At 50.1% G+C, this 22206-nt stretch overlaps 1 protein-coding gene across 2 annotated transcripts in view; it reads right to left on the bottom strand.

Moving 5' to 3' along the window:
* Window positions 1–566: 566 nt before the first annotated feature.
* HSF2BP (heat shock transcription factor 2 binding protein) overlaps window positions 567–22206 on the bottom strand; it is a 93019-nt gene continuing 71379 nt past the window's right edge. For both annotated transcript variants that reach the window (XM_049627773.1, XM_049627774.1), the window contains exon 9: window positions 567–1307. In XM_049627773.1, coding sequence (XP_049483730.1) covers window positions 1099–1307 — 209 coding nt within the window. In that variant the 3' untranslated portion in view covers window positions 567–1098. The remainder of the gene's footprint in view (window positions 1308–22206) is intronic.

Raw genomic sequence — 22206 nt, 5'->3', positions numbered from 1 at the left:
TATAAAATCTACTTAAAAGAAAATGAAGTTATTCTAAACGCCACACGGCAGAAAGAGCTTATACATGTATGCGAGGCCGCCACCATCCAGCGACGCCGGCCTTTGCTGTCACCCTCAGAGGATGCCCGGAGCCCGAGGGCCCAGAGCGACAGTGTGCGGGAAGGAGCACAAGAAAGGAACGAATGTGTTCCCTCAAGTGACTGTAGGGGTGATGTAGACGGCACTTCCTCTCACACGCAGGCTGTCTGTGACAGATGGGGTGTATCCTTCTCTGCTCTCTGCCAGTGGCCAAGGCGCAGCTGAGAAGGACCCGCATAGAGAGGGCACTCTGGCACACAGCCGTGTACATCATCTAAAGGATTTCTACCAGTGCATGGGCTCTTGTCCGTGAGGCCCTTTTCATGGTATCTTATGTGAAAAACCAGACTTTTGAGTTTATAGCCCAACAGCCCACAACAATATAAGGAGAGGTTTTTTCTACCGAGTATATGCGCTGAATGCATTGTAATATACCACTTCCTGATACCAAGATCATGATATTCCAGAAACAGCAGTGTGCACATCAATGACTCTTCTGGCTTTCTTTATTCAAAAATAAAACAGGCAAAAAAAAAAAAAAAAAAGAACTAAAATGTCCAATGTCACCTGAAATAGCAGGTTCACCAAAGCTTTAAAGGTAAACTTGCATTTTAGGGTATTAATTACAATTACTAAAGAGAGAATGAATTGTTTTTCAAACCATGTATCTCAGGAAAATGCTGACCGGTGGGGCAGGTGATCATTTCACCCCCCTTTGTACGAGGGAGCCCACAGTTCTCAGAAAGTCTCCTGAGCAGCAGGGGCCGCTCTAAGGCGGCCCTCTTTTAGGCACAGGACATGGGCCTTTCCGGAAGGATGGACTGTTCCACGGGCACCTTGGCAAGGTCACCCAGCCACCCACAGGAACTTTTGCTTCCAGGAGGAAGTTGTGTGGATACATATGCATTCACGTCCCTCTCGAGTCACTCACGGTCTACCGTCTGGGACACATGGCACGCGGTGATGGTTCCAGAATACAAAGTGGGGACCTGGGGGCGGGGGAGGGACACACGCGCGCCCCTACACGTCACGCTCCAGGGCGCGGAGGTCCTCCAGGAGCTCCTGGGCCACGGTCTGCAGGTGGGGGTTACGGCTCTTGGCCATGGCCAGGATGCGCTGCAGGGGCAGGGAGCTCCGGAACTCGGAGGCAGACTTGGAGAAGACTTCCGGCTCCAGGACCACAGACTGGACGAGCCGCAGCGCGTGAAGGCACACCTCCGCGTCGGGGTCTGGGGAGAGAGGGAGCGCTTCCGGTTAGAGGGACCCTCTCCAGGACGCGCGGCGACACCTACCCCTCAAGGGCTCTTGGTCTTTCTGAGGGCCAAATCCGACTACTTGGTAACTGCACACTCACCGGGAAAGTGTCCCCGCTGGACGTAAAAGCTTAGCTCACAAGAGCAACACAACTAACTCAATCACCATCCATTCTAGTAACATCCATCTTCAAATATTATTCGCAGTCAGATCATTTTAAGATGCCGAACTAAAAATGTGAGGGCCTTTCGTGTTGTCTGCTAGAATTCTGTCCACTTCTAGGATAGTTTTGAAAAGTGTTACTTCAGGGGCACCTGGGTGGCTCAGTCCATCAAGCGTCGGCCTCTTGATTTCACCTCAGGTCATGAGCTCGTGGTTTGTCTGGCTCCGCGCTGACAGTGAGGAGCCTGCTTGGGATTCTCTCTCTCCCTCTCCCTCTCCCTCTCTATCCTTCCCTCTCTCAAAAATAAGTAAATAAGACATTGAATGAATGAATGAATGAATGAATGAAAGGTATTGTTTCATTTGCCCTCCCCGTGCATCAAATCCCTCAGTGGCCACATACGGACGCTGAATCTCTTCAGGGCCACTGAGTTTCCAAAGTCCACTGTTTCCACTGTCCCCCCAAGGAATCCGCTCAGGAACTGCCTCTGGAGTTGCAGAAGCCGGTACCCTGCACGTGTGGTGGCACCACCAAAAAGAGCCCAACACACAGCTACAACCTTAACCAGGTTGGATGCAGCTCTCCTCCTACTTCTCCCTACTGGGAAGCGTTAATATGCCATCGAGTCACTTCTTCCTGGTTTGTTGGGGTTTTTTTTTGTATTTATTTTATTTTTGAGAGAGAGAGAGGGAGACACAGAGTCCGAAGCAGGCTCCGGGCTCCGAGCCGTCAGCACAGAGCCCAACATGGGGCTTGAACCCACAAACCGTGAGACCATGACCTGAGCTGAAGTCAGACGCCCACCCGACTGAGCCCCACAGGCGCCCCTGCCATCGATTCACTTCTTGATTGAATATTGTAATCGGAACCTCTTTCCTAGCGCTATACTTAAACCTTTCAAGAAGTGAATGGATTGAAAGAGTGGACTCAATCAGTCCTCAGTGGGAAGTGCCACACACCAGAGCTGCCCAGAGGCTTTTGCTGTTGACCCAGGGCCCCCAGGGCCCCCAGGGCATGGCGACAGCTGCCGTGCTGTACCCAGGAGGGAAGGCAACACGGCCTGGGTGCCGGCCGTTACAGCGCTCCTACTCTGGGGGAGGGGAGAGCAACTCTTCCTCGTACCAGACCCGCCAGAGACCCGGGGAAGAGCGTGGCTGCCACAGGAAAGCGTGTGCAGGGATCACCGGGAAGGCCCCACCACCCAGACACGGATGGACAGAAACCGAACCGAATGGACAGAGAACCTCGTCCTCCAGCGCCAGTCCGGCAAACACCGGCGGCCAAGGCGAGCGGTCTACAGCCGGGGGAGGAGACCCCTGCGAACACAGATGCAAAGGGAAGGCCGAGAGCTAAGGGTGCGAAGAGGACACTGAGGAAGACACACGGGGAGCTCAGCCCTCACCCTCAGCACAAGGAGAAGAGAGGAACCCGAAGCCAGCAGTACACAGGAGGCAAGCACAGCGACGACAAAACCCACACCCCTCTCACCCCCACGGACGTCCCAGCACAGTGAGAGGCCACGTCCGCAAGCCGACGCCATGACCGTAGAGCCGCAGAGCCCGGCACACCAGGCCACGCCACCCAAATGCAGCCCGGGAACCATTTCTGTGCAGGCCGGGAGCGAAGAGTGATGTGTACATTTTGAAGAGTTACTTTAAAAAGAGAAAGAGACGGAGAAGAATATGCAACAGAAACCACATGTGGCCCTAAAGCTTAAGATATTTACCATCCAACCCATTATACAAAACGTTTGCTCTCCTGCCCTGATACGACATCCAACATCCAATCAGAAATTACAAAGACCAAGCAAGGGAAACCAAACACCCACAGTGGCGATAAAGTAGTCAACAGCACCAGACTCACAGATGAGCCGGATGCAGCCACAACTAGAAAAGGAACTGGAAATAAACAGGATTAATACACGGGAAAACACTGCTGTATGGGTCCTACGGCACACCTGAAGCAGTGCTGTACTATTTAAAGATTAATTAAAGATTGTATGGAAACCCTAGGGCAAATCATAAAAAGTTTTTACAGTACAAATGATAAGCCAACGGTGTAGATAAATGGAATATTAAAATAATCCAACAGCAAACAAAAAAAGAAGAGAGAAACAACTAGAGATACATTTGCATTCCTTTCTGGACACAGTAAATGAAAACAGCATAGACACACCGATTGGAAGGCAGAGGACGCACAAAACAGCAAGATCCTGCTATACACTGTCCACAAGACACCCCAGAAAAATATAAGGACAAAGGTTAAACATAAACAAAAATATTTAAAATACGCCACATAAGCACTAATTAAAAGAGGGCTACAGAGCCTATGTTCTTACCAGACACAGTAGACCTCAGAACAAGAAATGTTACCAGGACTGAGGAGTGACACTGCATAATTGTAAAGAGGTCAATGCCTCAGGAAGACAGAACAGTCTCAATTACGTACGTACCTAATAACAGAGCTTCGAAAAACACAAAGCAAACTATGATAGAACTCTAAGGGCAAATCAATTCACAATTAGAGTTGAAAACTTTCATGTCCTTATTTCCATTATTGATTTTAAAAGAGGAGGAAAGGAAATCAGTAAAAACACAGAACCTCTGAACAACCCAAACTAATTGAGTTTAACAAGGTCAGCATACAAAGATCGACTGTATCCACATATCAGTAACAATAAACTGGAAACGAAATTTTTAAAAAGACTATAATTTACAAGAGCACCAAAACATAAAACATTTAGGTCTATAAATCTTACAAAATATGTGCAATATTTGTATGCTAAAAACCATAAGACATTGATGTAAAAAAAAAGACAACCTAAGTAAATTTGAGAGATAGAAGACTTAATATAGTTTTGATGTCAGTCTCCCCACTGATCTACACCATGTAATCCCAAAAACCCAGTAGGCTTGTTTGTAGAAATTAACAAACTTATTTGAGAAAGAGAATGAACTAAGACAGCCAAAACAATTTCAAAAAAGAAAAACACTGAAAGATTCAGACCACTCAATTTCAGGACTTACAGTTATCAAGACAGTGTGATACTGATAAAGGGATAGTCACAGAGATAAATGGTATAGGGTTAGAGAATCCAGGAACAGACCACAGTTTTGTAAAATCTCAAAAAACATATTAATGCATTTTAATAATAATAATAAAAAATAATAGCCTTTTCAGGGTGCCTGGCTGGCTCAGTCGGTAGAGCGTGCGACTCTTGACCTTGGGGTCGTGAGATCAAGCCCCACATTGGGCTAGAGCTTACTTAATAATTAAAAAAAAAAAAAAAAAGATTCATCAGAGAACTCATGGCTGCCTTAATGTTGATGTTTCATTAAAGACTAAAAACAACCTACCTTGACAGACAGCCAGACCTTCAAGGTCCAGTACACTCTCCTTGCAGCAAACAGAAATTCCTCAGAAACACATCTCTAGCCTTGCCACTCCCTCCACAAAAAGCATATAACCAGTCATTTCTCACGATCCCAAGTGCAGGGCTTTCAGCTCATAGATCCTGTCTCCCTGCTTTAATAAAACCACCTTTTTGGTTTTATTAATTAATTAATTAATTTAAAAAAAAATAGCCTTTTCTGGGGCACCTGGGTGGCTCAGTCGGTTAAGAGTCCGACTTTAGCTCAGGTCAGACTCTTGTGGTTTGTGAGTTCGAGCCCCGCGCCGGGATCTGTGCTGACAGCTCGGAGCCTGGAGCCCGCTTCAGATTCTGTGTCTCCCTCTCTCTCTGCCCCTCCCCTGCTCTCTCTCTCTCAAAATAAATAATAAAAAAATATAAAAAAAAGAAAGAAACCACCGAGGCCAGAATAAAGTGACACATTTTCCACATGTTGAAAGAAAAGAGTCATCAACCCAGAATCCTATACCCAGTGAAAATGTCCTTCAGAAATGAAGAGGAGGTCGAGACATTCTCAGATGAAGGAAAATCAAGAGAATCTGTCGCCAGCAGACCCTACTGTGACGGCCTGGCTGAGCCACACAAACACGTGCACGGGAACGTTCACTGCAGCATTACTCAGCTTACTCAGTAACAGCCGGTCAAGAGTGTGGCTCAACTGTTCCCTGGTGGCGCTGCCTCGCCATCCGTTTCAGTGGGTTAAATGGCCCGAAGGGACCTTGAACTGACGGCAGCCTCTCATGCATGCAGGTGCCCTAGACAGCAGCCCACAGAGCCACAAGCAAATGTAAGTCCCTGATTTGACTTCTCCCACAGCCCTGCGATCGACGGCCCCCCGCCCCACCGCCACCCCCACCCCCTCGCACCTTCCCCTTACGGGCCCCTTAGGTAAGAGCCCCACTCTTCTGGTTTCAACTGACCAGTCCAGCCTCAGCCCGGGGATCCCAAAGCCCCCCAGCCGCAGACCCTCATTAAGGCCCCAGGTCCTGCCTCTCTCTGTCTGCGCTCGGCCTCGACTTCCCTGTGGGGCCCCCTCAAGGTGTCCTCCAGGACCTCTTTTTCAGTTTCTCTTGTGGGCTACTGTCAGACCACAGCTCACCATCCAGCAGCCTGTGCTCCACTTAGTGAGTGCTACTTTGACAATTCACAACACAGCCCCAGAGTGGAAACAGCCCAAATGTCCATCAAGTGGTCAATGGATAAACAAAACGTGGTATATCTACGCAGCGGAACGTTATCTGGCAAGGAGAAGGAATAAAGTATTGATACATGGCACAACACGGGTGATCCCTGAAAACATGCTAAATGAAAGAAGCCAGACACAAAAGGGTACAAGTTATAAAGTTCCAATTTTATGAATGGCTTAGAGGAAGGCAAATCCATAGATACAGGAAGCAGATTAGCAGCCCCCAGGGGCTGGGTGGGGAGAAGGGGGGGGGGTGGCTGCTAATGGGCATGGTGGTTTCCACGAGTGGTGACGAAAATATTCTAAAATTACATAGGTGGCAGTCATGTTCGCACAACTCTGTGAATATATTAACAACTACTGAGTTGTACGCTATACACAGCTGAATTTCATGGCTGATGAGTTACATCTGTTTTTAGAAAAAGGAGATTAGTGGGAAAACTGGCAAAATTCTAATTAGAGCTGAAGATGAGGTTCTCACAGCGCACCAATGTGAACGTCCTCCACGTGAATGTGGTCTATGGTTACGGAAGGTGTTAACATTAGGGGAAGCAGGGTGAGCATCACTGAATTGTTTTGCTCCCACGGGTGATACACCATTTCTCTGGTTGGCTTTGTACATTTTTTCTTTCTTTGTTCCATCTCAGATGTACAATTTCTGCAACTTTTCTGAAAATCTGAAAGAGTGAACTGAAGAGAAAATAGCTCAAGGAAGTTCTCGGAATGGGAAAGAACGACAAAAGAAATTCTGTCATAAAAATAAGGGTACATACAAGAAACTCTGCCTCTCCTGTTGAGCTCTCCCAATTGCGTTTGCTGGTTGAGGCAGGAATTATTTCAGTGTCGGATGTGGTTCTCAACGTAAACAGAGGGAATCCTTCAGACAATTTTAGAACAAATGAGGGAAGATAAAGGATGGAGGGACGTAAAACTTGCGCTTCACCTGAACTGGAAAGAAGCTGCACAAGGAGACAGGGACTGGTTGTTGTGTATAACGTGAAGCTACACAAATGAACGCAGTTTTCTTGGACGGTGTTGTCAAAATGAAAGTAAAGTTTACACAGAGCAAACTGCACCAATTTTACACACGCAGCTCAAAAGGTTTGGACAAATGTATACACCCGTACAAACCCCAATCCTAAGGGGATGCGGAACACTTCCCTCCCCACAAAGCTCCCGCACAGCCCCTGCCTTGCGGCCCATCCCCGCCCTCGCGCAAGTGATGCTCTGGTTCCCGTCAACAGAGATCCGTTTGCCTGTTCTTGAAAATCATGTACATGAGACCACACTTTTTTTAAAGCACTATTTCATCATTAAAGCTCAGGCAGCTCAAAACAAATAAAATAACATTCTGCTCGGTTTTTTCCTCCATTTTTATCAAGTCAGTCCCCTCTTGAGATTCTGGGGCTATTTTCTTCTCACAACGTCCTACTAATAAGCACTTGGATGGACAGGAAATCGCTGCACCATACCGTGTTTTCCCCCAAACAACAGACGTCTTTCTTTCTAATTGTTTTTACATCAGGGAGTGGGGAGGATGTGGGGGAGAGAAGAAAGCCAGGAGAGTCACCGGCAATTATAAACCAGCAACGCAACTTCCCTGGGTGACATCCTCCGCAGCTCGGAGCTCTCACGTCACTGGTATCTGTCACAAATGTCTCCGATGAGCATGCAGCTCATGCGGTCACATCTGTCCCCGGCAGCAGCATCTGAAAGGAGCCACACGGTAGCCAGGCTTAAGTGACAGCATCACATCCGTGCTGCCCGCCGAAGCAACCGGCTCTGTGAGGGGCGCCATCGTGGGAAGCGCCACCCACGCTGGGCCTGACACCGGCTCCGCTGGGCCGGAGCACTGACTGCTGGCCAAAGACTCAGTGGCAGGCCACACTCTTGCCTGTTACCACCTACAGGGATTTGGGGGAAGATCCGAACTGGCACGTTAGGATGTAACCATATTTCAACAACATGATAAGGAATTTCTACACTGCGTTTCTTTGAACACAAGTAGAAGTGAAACGTCTTACCCTAGAGCTGGTAGGTGCTGACCCAGGTTCCTTAGAGGGAAGCCCCTGACAGGCACACCCTCCCTCCACAGGAAGGAAGGTCTGCGAACTCCCCTTGCCCCTCTTCCTACTCACCGTCCCTCCCCATTCTCCACACACACTCATCATCACCATCAAGTTCGCTCTATGGGTCCCGAGCTGGGTGCCCCAGGACACTAGTTCCCCAGACGGCGACGGGTGTTTCCATCTACCCCACACCCGCCCCACTGAGCAGGGGAAGGAAGGAGGGGGCAAAACAGTACTCTGGGAATTAAGCCATAGCAAATTAAGGACTAGAGGACAAGGACGCGTCCCTGACACATCCCTAACTCCACACGCCCCCAACAGCCCGTCACAGGCCCTGACTCCGAGGGCCACACACCTCACACACAGGCACTCGAACAGACACAGACGAAACTCACCAGACCCAGCCCGATGGATTTCCTGAGAGCCCAAGCGGCCCCCTGAAGTACAGCTCACACACACGCTCCCGTGCACTCCCACACACCCATGCACACACGCTCCAACACACGCTCGTGCGCGCACACACACGCACTTACACACCCCCGTGCACACGTACTCTCAACACACACTCCAACACACGTTCGTGCTCACACACACTCAATACGCTCACACATACGTTCAGAGGGTCTTCCTGTTCTCAGTCATACTTGAAATTAAAACAAACACATTTGTCTTTCTTTAATTACCTGGTAATTGCGCTTATTTTTTTAAAAATTCATATACTGAACGTATAAACAAAAATCGGAGATGAGTCGGCAGTTACCTCCACGACAGGGCCGTAGCAGCATATGGGGGGACACGTGTGATTCAGAGCCACTCACCACCATTGTCTTAGCAAAACTGTCTTTCTCCCTCTTTTTTTTTTTTAAGTTTATTTATTTATTTTGAGAGAGAGAGTGAGCACGAAGGGGAGAGAAGCAGAGAGAGAGAGAGAGAGAGAGAATATCCCAAGCAGGCTCCACGATGTCAGCACAGAGCCGAAGGTGGGGCCCGATGAGGGGCTTGAACTCATGAACTGTGAGATCATGATCTGAGCCTTGGAGTCACCTAGGTGGCCCTTAGCAAAACTATTTAAACAAAGGCTTGCTGGGCCGTTGTCTTCTCATCTATGAACCGAGGGCTTAAATCATCCACAGCATTAGCGTAAAGACCAAAGGAGGAGGCGTGTGAAAGCAGCTATCACAACGCCTGGCATGTAGCTGGTGTCCCGTACGTAGCAAGTCCCACGGTACACGGAACTAACTCACCCCACTCCCACACTTGCCACAAGGGCCTTCGGTGTCCTTCCAACAGAGCAGGACACGCCGGCCCCAGGGCTCTTGCACCACCGATCCCTCTGGCTGCAGGGCGCTTTCCCAGAGATCCTAAGGGCATTTGTGTGGAAGTCAACTGTTCAGGAGCCTTCCGCAACCACCTTAAAATTAAGGTAAAAAACAAACACGGCCCTCCTATCCCCTTCGCCAGCCCTCCTTTTCTCAATAGCATTGTAAACATCACAAAACACACAGTATGTTTCGTTTATTTACTTTCTCGTGGTCTCTCTTCACTCACCAGTTCCACAAAGGCAAGGATTTGGCCCTGACTCACTGTGGCATCCTGGTAACTAGAACGGTGCCTGGCACACCGCAGGGGTGGGCGCGGGATAAAGGTTTTCTGGGTGGATTAAGGAATTACATAATTAGAAGAATGCACCGCTACCAGAAGTAAATCCAAAATGAAACACTCAGGACCTCTATGCAGAAAGCACCACTCACTATTAAGGGAGGGAAAGATCCGTTACGTAGTAACAAGGTAAGTGACCTACTGAAGCATCAACACTGTGAAGACGGCCGTGCAATTTCAACCAAACCAAAAGCTTTTGCAGCTTCCTCTGTGAAACCTGACAGGCAGATCTAAAACCGTGGGGCAGCAAGGCCATTTCTGAAGAAGAATAAGGGAGGAGGCAATGTCTGTGCTGGCTATCAAGACTGACCAATCTTGACAAGAAACCACACGAGACCGCAGAACGACAGAGAGACAGGGAATGGAGGGGAGGGCCCGGGACACATGCGGAATGCTGGCAAAGGAACAAAAGCTGCTCTGAAGAGCCACGGGATGGGGTCAGGGGACATCCATACGGGAAAACGATTAAACTGGGTCCCCAGGACATAGCATACGCCCAAATCAGGGAGACGGTGAGACGAAATGTGAAGGGCAAAAAGAGAAGGCTTCCAGGAGATGACCCAGCACAGTACGTTCATGACCCTGAGATAGGCAAATCCTCCCTTAACAAGAAGCAAAAAGCATCCAGACTCCATTCAAACTGAGACCTTCTGGTTCATCAAAACACACCACCAAGGGAAATAACGTAAGACACAGAGCAGTAAAAAAATATCTGCAACTTTTACAAAAGCAACAAAGATCCTGTTTCTGGAATGTAAAAGTTAGTAAGACAACAGACAACCCAACAGTAAAACAGGCAAGAGACTGGAATAGGACCTGACAAAGACAATATCCAAAAGGCCAAGTCGAAGTGGCTGAAGTGAAGGAGGCCGACAGCAGCAGGTGCTCGTGAGAATGGAAAGTACCCGAATGCTCCCGTGCCGTTGATAAAACTTGCACTTGGGTCAGTGGCCCAGGACAGACTACTGGAGTTGAAGACATGCACTCCCACGATCCAAACTTCCATTTCTAAGAGACACCTGACAGGAAGGTATTTACCGGAAGACATGCACAAGAAGTCTTGGAACAAAAACCAGAAAGGATCCAAACAGTAACTGGAAAAATTCACGTAATGGAATACTCTTCAGCAGTGGTTCTCAACTGCGAACCCCCCAGGGAACATTCCAAACATCTGTGGTTATCACAACGGGAGGCCGGTGGGGGTGGGGCGGGGTGGGGAGGGTGCTCCTGTCACCTAATGGGTAGAGGCCAGGATGTCGCTCAACATCCCAGTGCGCGTCACGGCCCCCACAACACAGAGCTGTCCTGCCCTAGTGGCCACAGTGCTGCGAACCCTGTGGCACGGCAGCGAGCACGTCCACAGAGACGCTCAGCAGCATGAGAACCTCACGAACAAGCTGTGGATACAAAAGCCCACGTGGAGGCACGACTGCATTCATACAATGTTCCAGAACAGGCAAAGGGGACGCAAGAAGCGATCAGGAGGGGCACGGCATTTCTGGGGTGCTGACAACTTCCCATTTCTCAGCCTGGGCTCTGGCAACAGTGCCCTGCCTGTGCAACACTTCTCTCTGTCACTTTTATCTTGTGCACTTCTCTCTGAACACACTGCACTCGCTGAACTGATTTTGAAATCAAAGGAAATTAAGAAAGAAAGGAAAGAGGAAAAGAAAGGAAAAGAGGAGGAAAGGAAAGGAAATGAAAAGAAAAGAAAGGAAAGGAAAGAGGAAGAAAAGGGAGAAGGCAGAGAGGAGGACAGAGAAAAAGAAATAACAATCTGCCCAAATCATACCAGCCATCTCCGGGCCAATGTAACTCCCGCGGTCCCCCTGACCTGACAACCCGGCACCCAGCTCAGTCCTCGGGGCCTCCCACCGCATCCGTATCTCTCCACCCTGGGTCCCCTGCTTGGCCAGGGGCCCCAATGCCTGGCTCAGCTTCCAACTCAGCCACTTGAGGCCTGGGTGGCACCAGCAATGAGCTCACAGGGCTGGTGACGCGAATTCATGGGTTGAACGCGTGGGACATCCTCAGGAAGAGCCCCGGCCGTGAGCAGGCGCTCAGAAAGGGGGGCTAAGAGCATCGCCTCATCAATTATGGTTGTCCTGTCTCAATGTAGTTATGTCTTGTCTTCTGGGATGGTCAATTTTACGTGTCAACTCCACTGGCCCCGGAGATGCTCCCGCTGGTGAAACACTATTTCTGGGTGCACCTGTGAGGGCTTCTCTGAGAAGGGCAGCCCTGGGATCTCCAGACTGAGCACAGAAGCCTCTCACAGTGTGGGTGCACATCATCCACACCCCGAGGGCCTGAGGGGAACAAAGACAAGAAGGAAGGGCAACTTCATACTGCTTGTGCCGGGGTGGGGGGAAGGGTCGGCTTCTCCTGCCCTCAGGCACCGGCACTCCTAGCTCTCGGGCTTTTGGACAATTCAGTCCAAAACGCTGGCTTTCCTGGTCCTCTGGCTTGCGGAGCGCAGATGATGGGGGCTTCTTGGCCTCTAAAAGTAGGTGAGCCAATTCCTAAAATACATCTCCTCATTGATAGAAAGATAAGAAAGGAGGGAAGGAAGGAAGAAGGGAGGGAGGGAGGAAGACAAAGAAAGAAAAGAAAAGAAAAGAAAGAAAAAACAGAAAGAAAGAAAGAAAGAAAGAAAGAAAGAAAGAAAGAAAGAGAAAGAAAGAATGAATCCTATTGGTTCTGTTTCTCTAGGGAACCCTGATATACCTTCCCTGCAAATTTCCTGTTCTCGAATACAGGGTATGAGGCGGTAACCCCCGCAGACCCAGATCCAGGGCTGTGCACGCTCCCGGACGCTCCTGCCTGGACAGACTGACTGATACTGCACGTGAGGACCAGCTGAGTGGGGTGCGAAGCTTGCTACATCACAGTTTATGCCCCACTGTATACAAAGCGCATCTAGCCTTCCAGGCAGGCAGGAGAGCGGCTCCATATCCTGCAGCAGGGGCCTCTGTCCATTAGACTCAAGTCTCACCTTGGAAAGATTCTGAAAATAAATAACACCCAACATGCCTTCAAAATAAGCTACACATCACAGCAGCAGCTTATCGGCCAAGAAAGGAAGTATTTGCTTGGCTTTCCTTTGTTACTTGTGGTTCTTTTTTCTTTAGGTTGAAGAAATTGGTGCCTTGGGCATTAAGCCACAATGTACAAATATCTCTAAAGCCACCAGTGTCCTCGATGAAAATCTAAGAAGTAGGAATTCAAATGATACTCTGTACATCATTCATTGTAAGTGACAAGTGAGCATTTCAGAGAATGTCTGGTTTCTGTCATGTTCTCTATGAATCTTTTCAGCTGTTCACTGCATTGTTTCCTCAGGGACGACTGTTCTTGCCCCTACAATGACGTCTGACTATTTCAGGTTATTAATGGCACCCTCTAGCCCTTGCGTATAAATTTAAGTGTTTCTTACGCCACAAAAGATTCTCTAAAATTACTTCTTTGTGGGAGAGGAAAAATTCATTAGATCAAAAGAATCCCATTAAAATAAAACCAAAATCCACCTTCACAAATCAACCGAACCTGACTGTCTAGTTCTCTAACCCAGAGGCAGTTACTGAGCCATAAGCATGAAGCCAGGTTGGACTCACGGTGTTTAATATGGCCACAGGAGCCTCGTGATAAAACAGCAGTTTGGGCGTATTTAGCATTTCGATATAAAAACTGGGAGCAAATACTTGCCTGGGTGACATCTAATCCTGGCCGAGCATCTTGTCACCCTTCTACCGAACTGTCCCTCGGCCAGCTGCAGCACTCTTTTGCCACCGGGTGCCACTAGGAGAGGAGTTCCAGAGAATCCAACACCTTAGCCTATCTTCTCTCAAAAAGCTGATGAAAGATGAAACCAACACGAAAAGGCAACGTGCCTAGGAAACATAGTAATAACCTTGACACGCACGCATGGGAAAAGGGAGGGCAAGCAGGCTTCGGCATGTCTGGAGTCAGCTCTGAAGACAGAGACTGAGAAAACCCATCAAGGGGACTACAAAAGGTTGACCACAGAATCCTGTTAAACTACAAGAACAGTTAAAGTATAATTTCACTTTTAACTTCTCTTGACAAGAACCAAAATCTACCACACGGAACAAAACCAACCAGAAGCAATCGGGTCTCTCCATCAATGGTTGGCAAAGGCAGAAGAGGGTCTGTGCCCCTGCTCTTCAGCCTGGAGGGTCTGGCCAGATGGCCAATGTGGGAACTGGAAACAGCCTGGGGGTCTCCCGGCCACTTCCGGTGGTGAGAGGAACCCTTCCATCAGAGTTCTGGACTTGCCACCAAAGCAGTCAGCAGTGAGGACTGCATCGTCGTTCCAACGACACCACCACTATCCAGAACGTTTTGGGGGCCAGTCTGAGCCACACCCAAACATCGGTGTCACCACCTTCGATTCAGACCCCGGGTCCCCAGGCATAATGCTGAGTGTGCACTTGGTCGTGCCACACTGAACCAACAGCTTATTATGAGCGTCGCCCATGCGCTGCTGACAAAGGGAGGGACCTAGTGGCTGGGCTTCAGCCCCCAACACACCTAGCACCCACCCAGCTGGACCCCTGGCCTCCCCAGCCTACCAGCTCACCCACCGCAGCTTGGTAGCCCGGGAGCACACGGCACAGCCCTTGCTTCATCCGGCAACGCCGTCTTCGCTGGGCTCAAGGACACCACATCCTCCTGGTTTTCCCCCCACCCTGTCTCGCTTCTTTGTGCACCCTCCTCCCCTTCCTCCCACTGAAGGAGGCACTGAAGTCCCACTGGCACTGAAGATGGCCAGGCCCAGAGACAGCCGTGAAGGCCTTGGGCGGTGCTCTGAGCAGGGGCAGCCCCCGATCATTCTGGCTCTCCTGACATCCTCCCGCCCTCCCCAGCCACACCGGCCTTTTCCACTCCAGAGCTCTCATCGCCCTGGGCTGGGGGCCGCCTGCTGCCCGGCCTCCGCCTGTGATGCTCTGCCCTCACACCTCTGCACAGCCTGCCCTTCACTTCACTCGGGCCTCACTCAAATACCTGAAGAGCAGGTATCACCCTCCGGCCCCTCACGCCGCCCCGCCGTTATCTGTATCCTATGACGTCCGCCGTTCCACGCGCCGGCAAGTCTGTCCACCTGCACAGAAGTTCCATGGGGGAAGCGCTCGGTCTTGTTCACTTCTGAACCCCCAGTTCCCGGGACAGGGCTCAGAGCTCGGTGAGCACCTGCAATAAACGAGCCGGAGCCGCAGGCCACAGGGTGCCCTGCCCGTGACACCAGCCAGCCAACTCGGGGGCGGGTGAAGCCTCCCAGCTCAGCCGCACGGAATGCAGAGGGGGTGCCGAGCGCCAACAACATACTTCGTGGGAGACAAAAGAAACACAACCGCTAGTCTCGACTCTCTTACCCAGAGATTTTTTTCCGAATCAAAATAGTTCCGGGCCACTAACAAGCAAGAGACCGGAAAGTGCAGATGTGACTCCACTTACAATACCTGCCGCGGACACTACGGAAGGAGTGATCACACTTGGGGACGGGGCGTCTGGACAGGCTCTCTAGACAACGGCTCCAAGGGGATTCTGAAGGTCTGGGAACACAACGTGTCTAACTATCGGGTGGCTAGGAGATGGATCAGTATAACTCCAGGGAGCAGGCTGCTTTATTTACTCTAAGTTTGTCTTTCCAAAGTCCGAAGAGAGATTATAGCTCCGACCCTTATGAACGAAAACGCCTGTAACGGCTGTGAGCGCCTTGGCGTCTTCCATGGACTCATCTGTGTCTGAACTGCACTCCAGCAACAGACTCCTCACTTCTCCTTCCAAAATCACAACTTTTTCAAACCAACACTTTAGACAACAGATCACACACAGAAGAAAGTGGAAAAGGTGTCACTGAGCCCAACTAGGAATTTGCTCCTTTTCTAAAACACTCTTTGCACGGCAGATGGAGGAGCTCTGACACACGGGCAGAGCCTGAACCACAACCAGATCGGTCCCGCCTCGACACGTGTCAAAATACATTAAAACAAGCAGCTGTCAGTAGCCGTGACAGAAATAGCGCTGGCAAACACAGTTCTCAGAACAGCGTCATCATCCATTAAATGAAGGCGACGCGTAATTTCTACATGTCAGATTCGGCGCAGGGGGACCTGGTGCGGTCGGCCGGGCCCAGGAGGAATCACACAGGCTCAGGCACAGGGTCTGCGGTCAGGAGGCCAGGACGTGAACGGCAACTGTGGTACTTCTGAACGACAGGCCGCAGCAGGGGAGGCATTCACATCCTCTGAGCCTCGGTTTCCTCGTCAATAAGCAAGACCACCCACCACCTGGAAGAGTCGTCAGGAAGCGCCGCAGGGAGCGCCCGGAAGGATGTGTGCCAGGGAGGGTACTCGAACCAGAACCCTTCCTGGCTATCGCGCCCCCTTCAGCCGTGGGGTTATCACTCGCCCGTGGCCTGACAGAACTCGGGCATCTTATCCGCAAGAGACTTCCAAGAATCACCTTTTGGTTTAGTCTTCTGGGAAGTTGAGCTTACGGGCAATACACTTGAGACGTGAGAGTTCCTGGCAGAAGACGTGTTTCTATTTACTGGGCCAGCATTACGTGGGGACAAGCGGTGGCAGGAATGTGCAGCTTTAAGTGACTCTGGAGGAGACGATGGCTGTGACCCCACAGGAGAACGTAAAGCTACCAAATTTCCTCACTGTGATCTTCTTCTCTGGACTTCTGCCCTTACACAGAGACGAAAAAAAGACTGAAAGAAACACAAAAAAGCCAAAAGCAGCAGTGACCCATGGGACAGCATTGAGCACGTCCCCGGACTCCCAGAAGGAGAGGAGGCCAAGTCATAAAAATTGTGAAGAAACCACGGCCGAAAATATCCAAAGGCGAGGAAGCTATAAAGCACAGCCCCGGGCAGACAGAAGCACACGCGGCCCCTGAGAATCACGCGGCCACGAGCCAGTGATGCGGACACACTCAAGAGTGACGGGGGTGTGTCACAGACAGGCCAGGTCCAAGGCCGCGGAGCAGCAGCGTGGACAGAAGGCCAGAGAACGCCCACCGGCCGCACCCCCGCACGTGGCCCGGACGATGACGGCGAGGGAACACTGCGCGAGCCGGAGCCCGAGCCCGAGCTGCAGAGCTCCACGCCCGCGGACCTGCGCCTCAAAACGGTTCGAAGTCCTGCCGGCAGAAGGAGAGTGATCCCAGGTACAAACTCGGGTCTGACACACAGGAACAGAGAGAGGCAGAAACAGCAAATATATGGATATTTTTCCTCATACCTTTTCTTTTTTTTAATTTTTTTTAACATGTATTTATTTTTGAAGGAGAGAGAGACAGAGTGTGAGTGGGGAGAGGGGCAGAGGACGAGGGAGACACAGAATCCGAAGGCTCCAGGCTCCGAGCTGTCAGCACAGAGCCCGACGTGGGGCTCAAACTCGTGAACCGTGAGATCGTGACCCGAGCTGAAGTCAGACGCTCAGCCGACTGAGCCACCCAGGCACCCCTCTTTTTTTTTTAATGTTTATTTTTTAGAGAGCAGGTGCATGAGTGGGGGAGGGGCAGAGAGAGGGGGGACAGAGGATCCGAAGCCAGCTCTGCGCTGACAGCAGGGAGCCCGATGTGGGGCTCGGACTTATGAACTGTGAGATCATGACCTAAGCTAAAGGCGGCGCTCAGACAACTGAGCCACCCGGGTGCCCCTTCCTCATACCTTTTCAACTTCTTTAAAAGGCAGCTGTTTAGGGGCACCCGGCTGGCTCCAATGGTGGAGCATGCGACTCTTGACCTCAGGGTCGTGAGTTCAAGCCCCACAGTGGGTGTAGAGATTACTTTAAAAAAAGTAAATCTTAAAATAAATTAAGTAAATAAATAAATAAAATAAAAGGTAGCTGTTAAAAGTAAAAATAATAAAAATGTTTCTGGAGTTTTCCACACATGTATGGCAACAATTAGAAAAGGATGGAAGGGGGAAGGAACAGCAGTGCTGTAGGCTTCTTACCCTACACCTGAGCAGCAGAGTAGGTTTTGAATGTGGACTATGATAAGTTAAGCTAATAAGCTAATGAGCCAATAATGGAGACAAAATGAAATCACAAAATAATACTAACTTAATCCAGAAGAAAGCGGACACTGAAGGTAAAGAAAGAACAAAGAAAATATAGAACAAGTAGAAAACAACAGGATGACAGATTTAAATACTCAGTAATATTTAATTTTCAAAATACAAGGCCCAACAATACATGGTTTACAAGAGTAATAATGTAATAAATGATTAATAAATAATAAATTAATTAATGAAGTAAAACCTTGTTTAGAACCAGAGGCCAGCAGGAGCAGCTCTCAACCCCACCGCCCCTGGTCCACTGCAGACCCAGCAAGGACAGACTGCTGGGGCAGGAGGAAGGAAGGTTTCTTCCTGACCCTGGCAACAGCCCAGCCAATGAGAGGTCATCACAGCCCAGCCAATGAGAGACAACCTTTCTTTCCCCTATAAAATAGCTTCCTCTGCTCTATTCTTCAGACGTGTCCATAGTGTTGCCCTAGGTAGTTGGTACTGGGCTGCAGTTCTCTGTTACTCCAGAATAAACCCATTTTTGCTGGTAAGATAACTGGCAGTTTTGGGGCGCCTGGGTGGCTCGGTCAGTTAAGCGTCCGACTTGGGCTCAGGTCATGATCTCACGGTCCGTGAGTTCGAGCCCCGCGTCGGGCTCTGTGCTGACAGCTCAGAGCCTGGAGCCTGTGTCAGATTCTGTGTCTCCCTGTCTCTCTGCCCCTCCCCTGTTCACGCTCTGTCTCTCTCTGTCTCAAAAATAAATAAAAATAAAAACGTTAAAAAAAAAAAGATAACTGGCAGTTTTATTTTTAAGGTCAACACGTGGAAGTCACATTAAATATAAAGGGAGCGTAGGTTAAAAGGATGGAAATATGTTTTTTTTTTTATTTAAAAAAAATCTTAATGGTTATTTATTATTTTGAGAAAGAGAGACGGAGACAGAGACAGAAGTTGGTCGCTTAATCAATTAAACCACCCAGGTGCCCCTCAGGTGACCTCTTGATCCCTGGATAATTTGCAATGAAGAGAATGCTTATGAATCTTTACGTTCTGAATATATGTGAATGTATTGTGAAATACGACATTATCATCTATGACTAACATACTGTGCCACTCCATGTTGAATACGAAGTGTTTCTGCCTTTGGGGGAACTGTGACGCCACCTTACTTTTTCATATGTTGTATATGGCACGTTCTACTTTAGATTGGCTTATTTAATTTACAAATATTTGGAGATCTTCCAGATATATTTCTATTGAGCTCTAACTTAATGCTACTGTGGTCAGAGAACATACCATGCATAATTCCAACCCTGCTAAGTTTATTGAGACATATTTAAAAATTTTTTATGTTTTTTATTATTTATTTTTGACAGAGAGACAGAGCACGAGCAGGGGAGGGGCAGAGCGAGAGACACAGAATCCAAAGCGGGCTCCAGGCTCCGAGCTGTCAGCACAGAGCCCGACGTGGGGCTCGAACCCACAAACTGTAGGATCAGGACCTGAGCCGAAGTCAGGCACTTAACCAACTGAGCCACCCAGGTGCCGCGAGATGTATCTTATAGCCCCAATTGTAGTGTGTCTTGTAAATGTTCCACACGCTCTGAAAAAGAATGCATGCCCCTCTGTTATTAGGTGGCATGTTGGTAAATGTTGCACTTTGAAGGTGGTTGATAATGTTGCTGAGGTCTTTATCCTTCCTGGTTTTCTGTCACCTCTTCTGTCAGTTATAAGGAGAGGGATGTTGAAATCTGTGACCACCTCCGTGGATTCAGTTTTCCATTCACGTCTGTCAGTTTTCACTTCATGTGTTTTGCAACACTGCTGGTAGGTGCATACACGTTTAGGACTGTTACGTCTGCTTAAGGAATTGACTCCTTGAAGGTTACACAGTGTCCTTCCTTATCCCTGGTCATGATCCCTCCTCTGAATTCCACTTTGTAGAGGTCAGTATAGCCACTGCAGTTTCCTTCTGATTAGTATAGTATATCTATTTAAATGTATGCATATATAAGGCACACATATAAAAACACATAATATATATTTATATATCCATTAAAAACATATTTCCACCAGGGGTGCCTGGGTGGCTCAGTACGTTAAGCATCCAACTTCGGCTCAGGTCATGATCTCACAGTTTGTGGGTTCGAGCCCCGCGTCGGGCTCTGTGCTGACAGCCAGGAGCCTGGAGCCCACTTCGGATTCTGTGTCTCACTTGCTGTCTGCCCCTCCCCCGCTCACACTCTGTCTCTCTCTTTCAAAATAATAAATGTTAAAAAAAAAAAAAAGAGGTCCCTGATATAAATGCAGGCCCTAGAAGACACAGGAAGTCTAAGACCCTGCATCACTCCTCTGCCTTAAATGCGCTCACAGACACTCCTCTCCTTGGTGGCTGCTGGCTTCCTCTCCCCCAGGCTTGCTCACTCCTCTCCCATCTTCTGCTACACAATGTACTCTGTCCATCCCGAGCCCTTCAGCCTCTCGTTCCCTCTGTCTTACTGCTCCTCTCTCAGACTGGAATGATGCCCTGGAGGAGCCACCCCTCACCGGAGCAACTCTGAGGCCCAGCTTTCCCCACCCACTCAGTACACCTGTGCTGGGCCTGGTCACTCGTAGGCTCGCTAACGTTTAGGGAATCAATGAATGACACCACAAGAGAGCGAACACAGGAGTGAGCATGTTCCCCAGAAAATCACCCGCCACACCCCTGCATGGGTGCACAAAGCAGGCTTTGATCCTGGTTCCCCCACTTGCTGGCTCTATGGTTCCAGAAAAACCATCTTCTGAAAGCCACTGCTCCACAGGACAGATGGGCAGCCACAGCCCACTCCACGTGTGCCAGGCTCCTGGACGCTCAAGCACGTCATAAACTGGCTGTGTCCTGTGCAGTCCAGGGGACACAAAGTCCGCCCAAAAGCTTGTCCACAGTGCTGACTTCCCAGGGGACAAAAAGGAAAACCCACATCCTTTGAATGTAACAAATCAGGAACCTAACTGGAAACGTATGGCTAAAAGGTTGCGGACCTTGCTGCAGTCTCCAAAGGCCAGACCAGCCTCCTTCATTCATCTGATAGATGCCGACGGGAGACGACGGGCCTCGATGGGCCTCAAACCGCAGATCTGTCTGTGTACCAGGCAGGGACAGGGCAGACGGTGTGGCCTCCCTGGTGAGGCAGACCGGGTGAATGGAGGGCTGGCCGGGCTCGAGCAGGGCGACAGGTCACAGACAGGCAGTGCTGGGGAGGGCACAAAAGGTGGTGCAGGACACGGACCCACCCCTGGAACTACGTGCCGTGCTCAGGGACGAGGGAGACGCCCCAGGCGTCTCAGTTCCTCTGCCTCCACACCCCTGCACGTCCTTTCCTCAGCTCTGATCCCCACGCTTTGGGGAAAACTCTGTGATGGGTAGTTTGCTAGGGAGTCAGAACTCAGGAAGAAGATGCTCTGGATGGAGACAAGAGGGTCCCAGTCACTAGCAATGACTGCCCCGAGATCAAGTACTCCATCAGCCCCCTTGCCTAAAACCCTCAATTCCCATGACTAAGCATGCCCTGAGGCAGCCTTTGGTTATCCCGACCATTCCCTGAAAGAGGGAGGGCCCTAAAAGAGGGAGGAGGCCCAGACCATGGGCTGGGCAGGTGCCTTGGCAGGATCTCCGTCCCGCCCTCGGGACTGCCGCAACCGGGCCAGATCAGAGCCACCGTGCCTCCCGTCCTGCCTGGGGGTGGCTGAGGAGGACCGGCAGACGCACACCCCCCGCCACACACCTGCTCTGCTCCCAGGCCCGAAGCACCCGCGGTGCCCATGCCGGCGGCCGATGCAGGAGCGCGTGAGGCCTTCGCTCCCCTTCCTCGCCTCTGTGCCTTCACAACGGCCTGCCCACGTGTGCTTCTGATTCAGAATCGGAACTCAAACCGTCTGCGCCTCTGGGGTTTGGTCTTTTTCAAATGTTACAGCATATTTACAACGCAATGCTGGTAACGGGTGGTGGGCCGCGGACGAGGAACGCACACGCCTCGTTGGCACGCACAGGCACCTCACCTTCCTCGGGCTCCCCACCCTCCCTCCACAACTTCCCTCAAAGCCGTGCAGTTTCGTGGAGAAGTCCTCAGCCTGCCGGGAGAACTACACCCTTCACCTGGGCTCTAGACTCCTTTAGGAACTTAAGAAGATCTCTCTCTCCAGCTGCCACCCGGCTGCTGCCGGCCACCCTCTGAGGACCCGGTTCTTCCCACAAGGAGACGGTGGTAAAAACCACTTACGTGTGACCAGCAAGTTACCACTTACGAGCACTTCCACCCACATTACGCAGTTTTATCGCGGGGAAAATCTCCTTAGGCCAAA

This window comes from Panthera uncia, chromosome C2 (genome assembly GCF_023721935.1).
Source record: "Panthera uncia isolate 11264 chromosome C2, Puncia_PCG_1.0, whole genome shotgun sequence".
NCBI classification, from domain to species: domain Eukaryota; kingdom Metazoa; phylum Chordata; class Mammalia; order Carnivora; family Felidae; genus Panthera; species Panthera uncia.
Note: the sequence above shows the minus strand (reverse complement) of the source record. Positions and strands in the feature narration are given on the sequence as shown.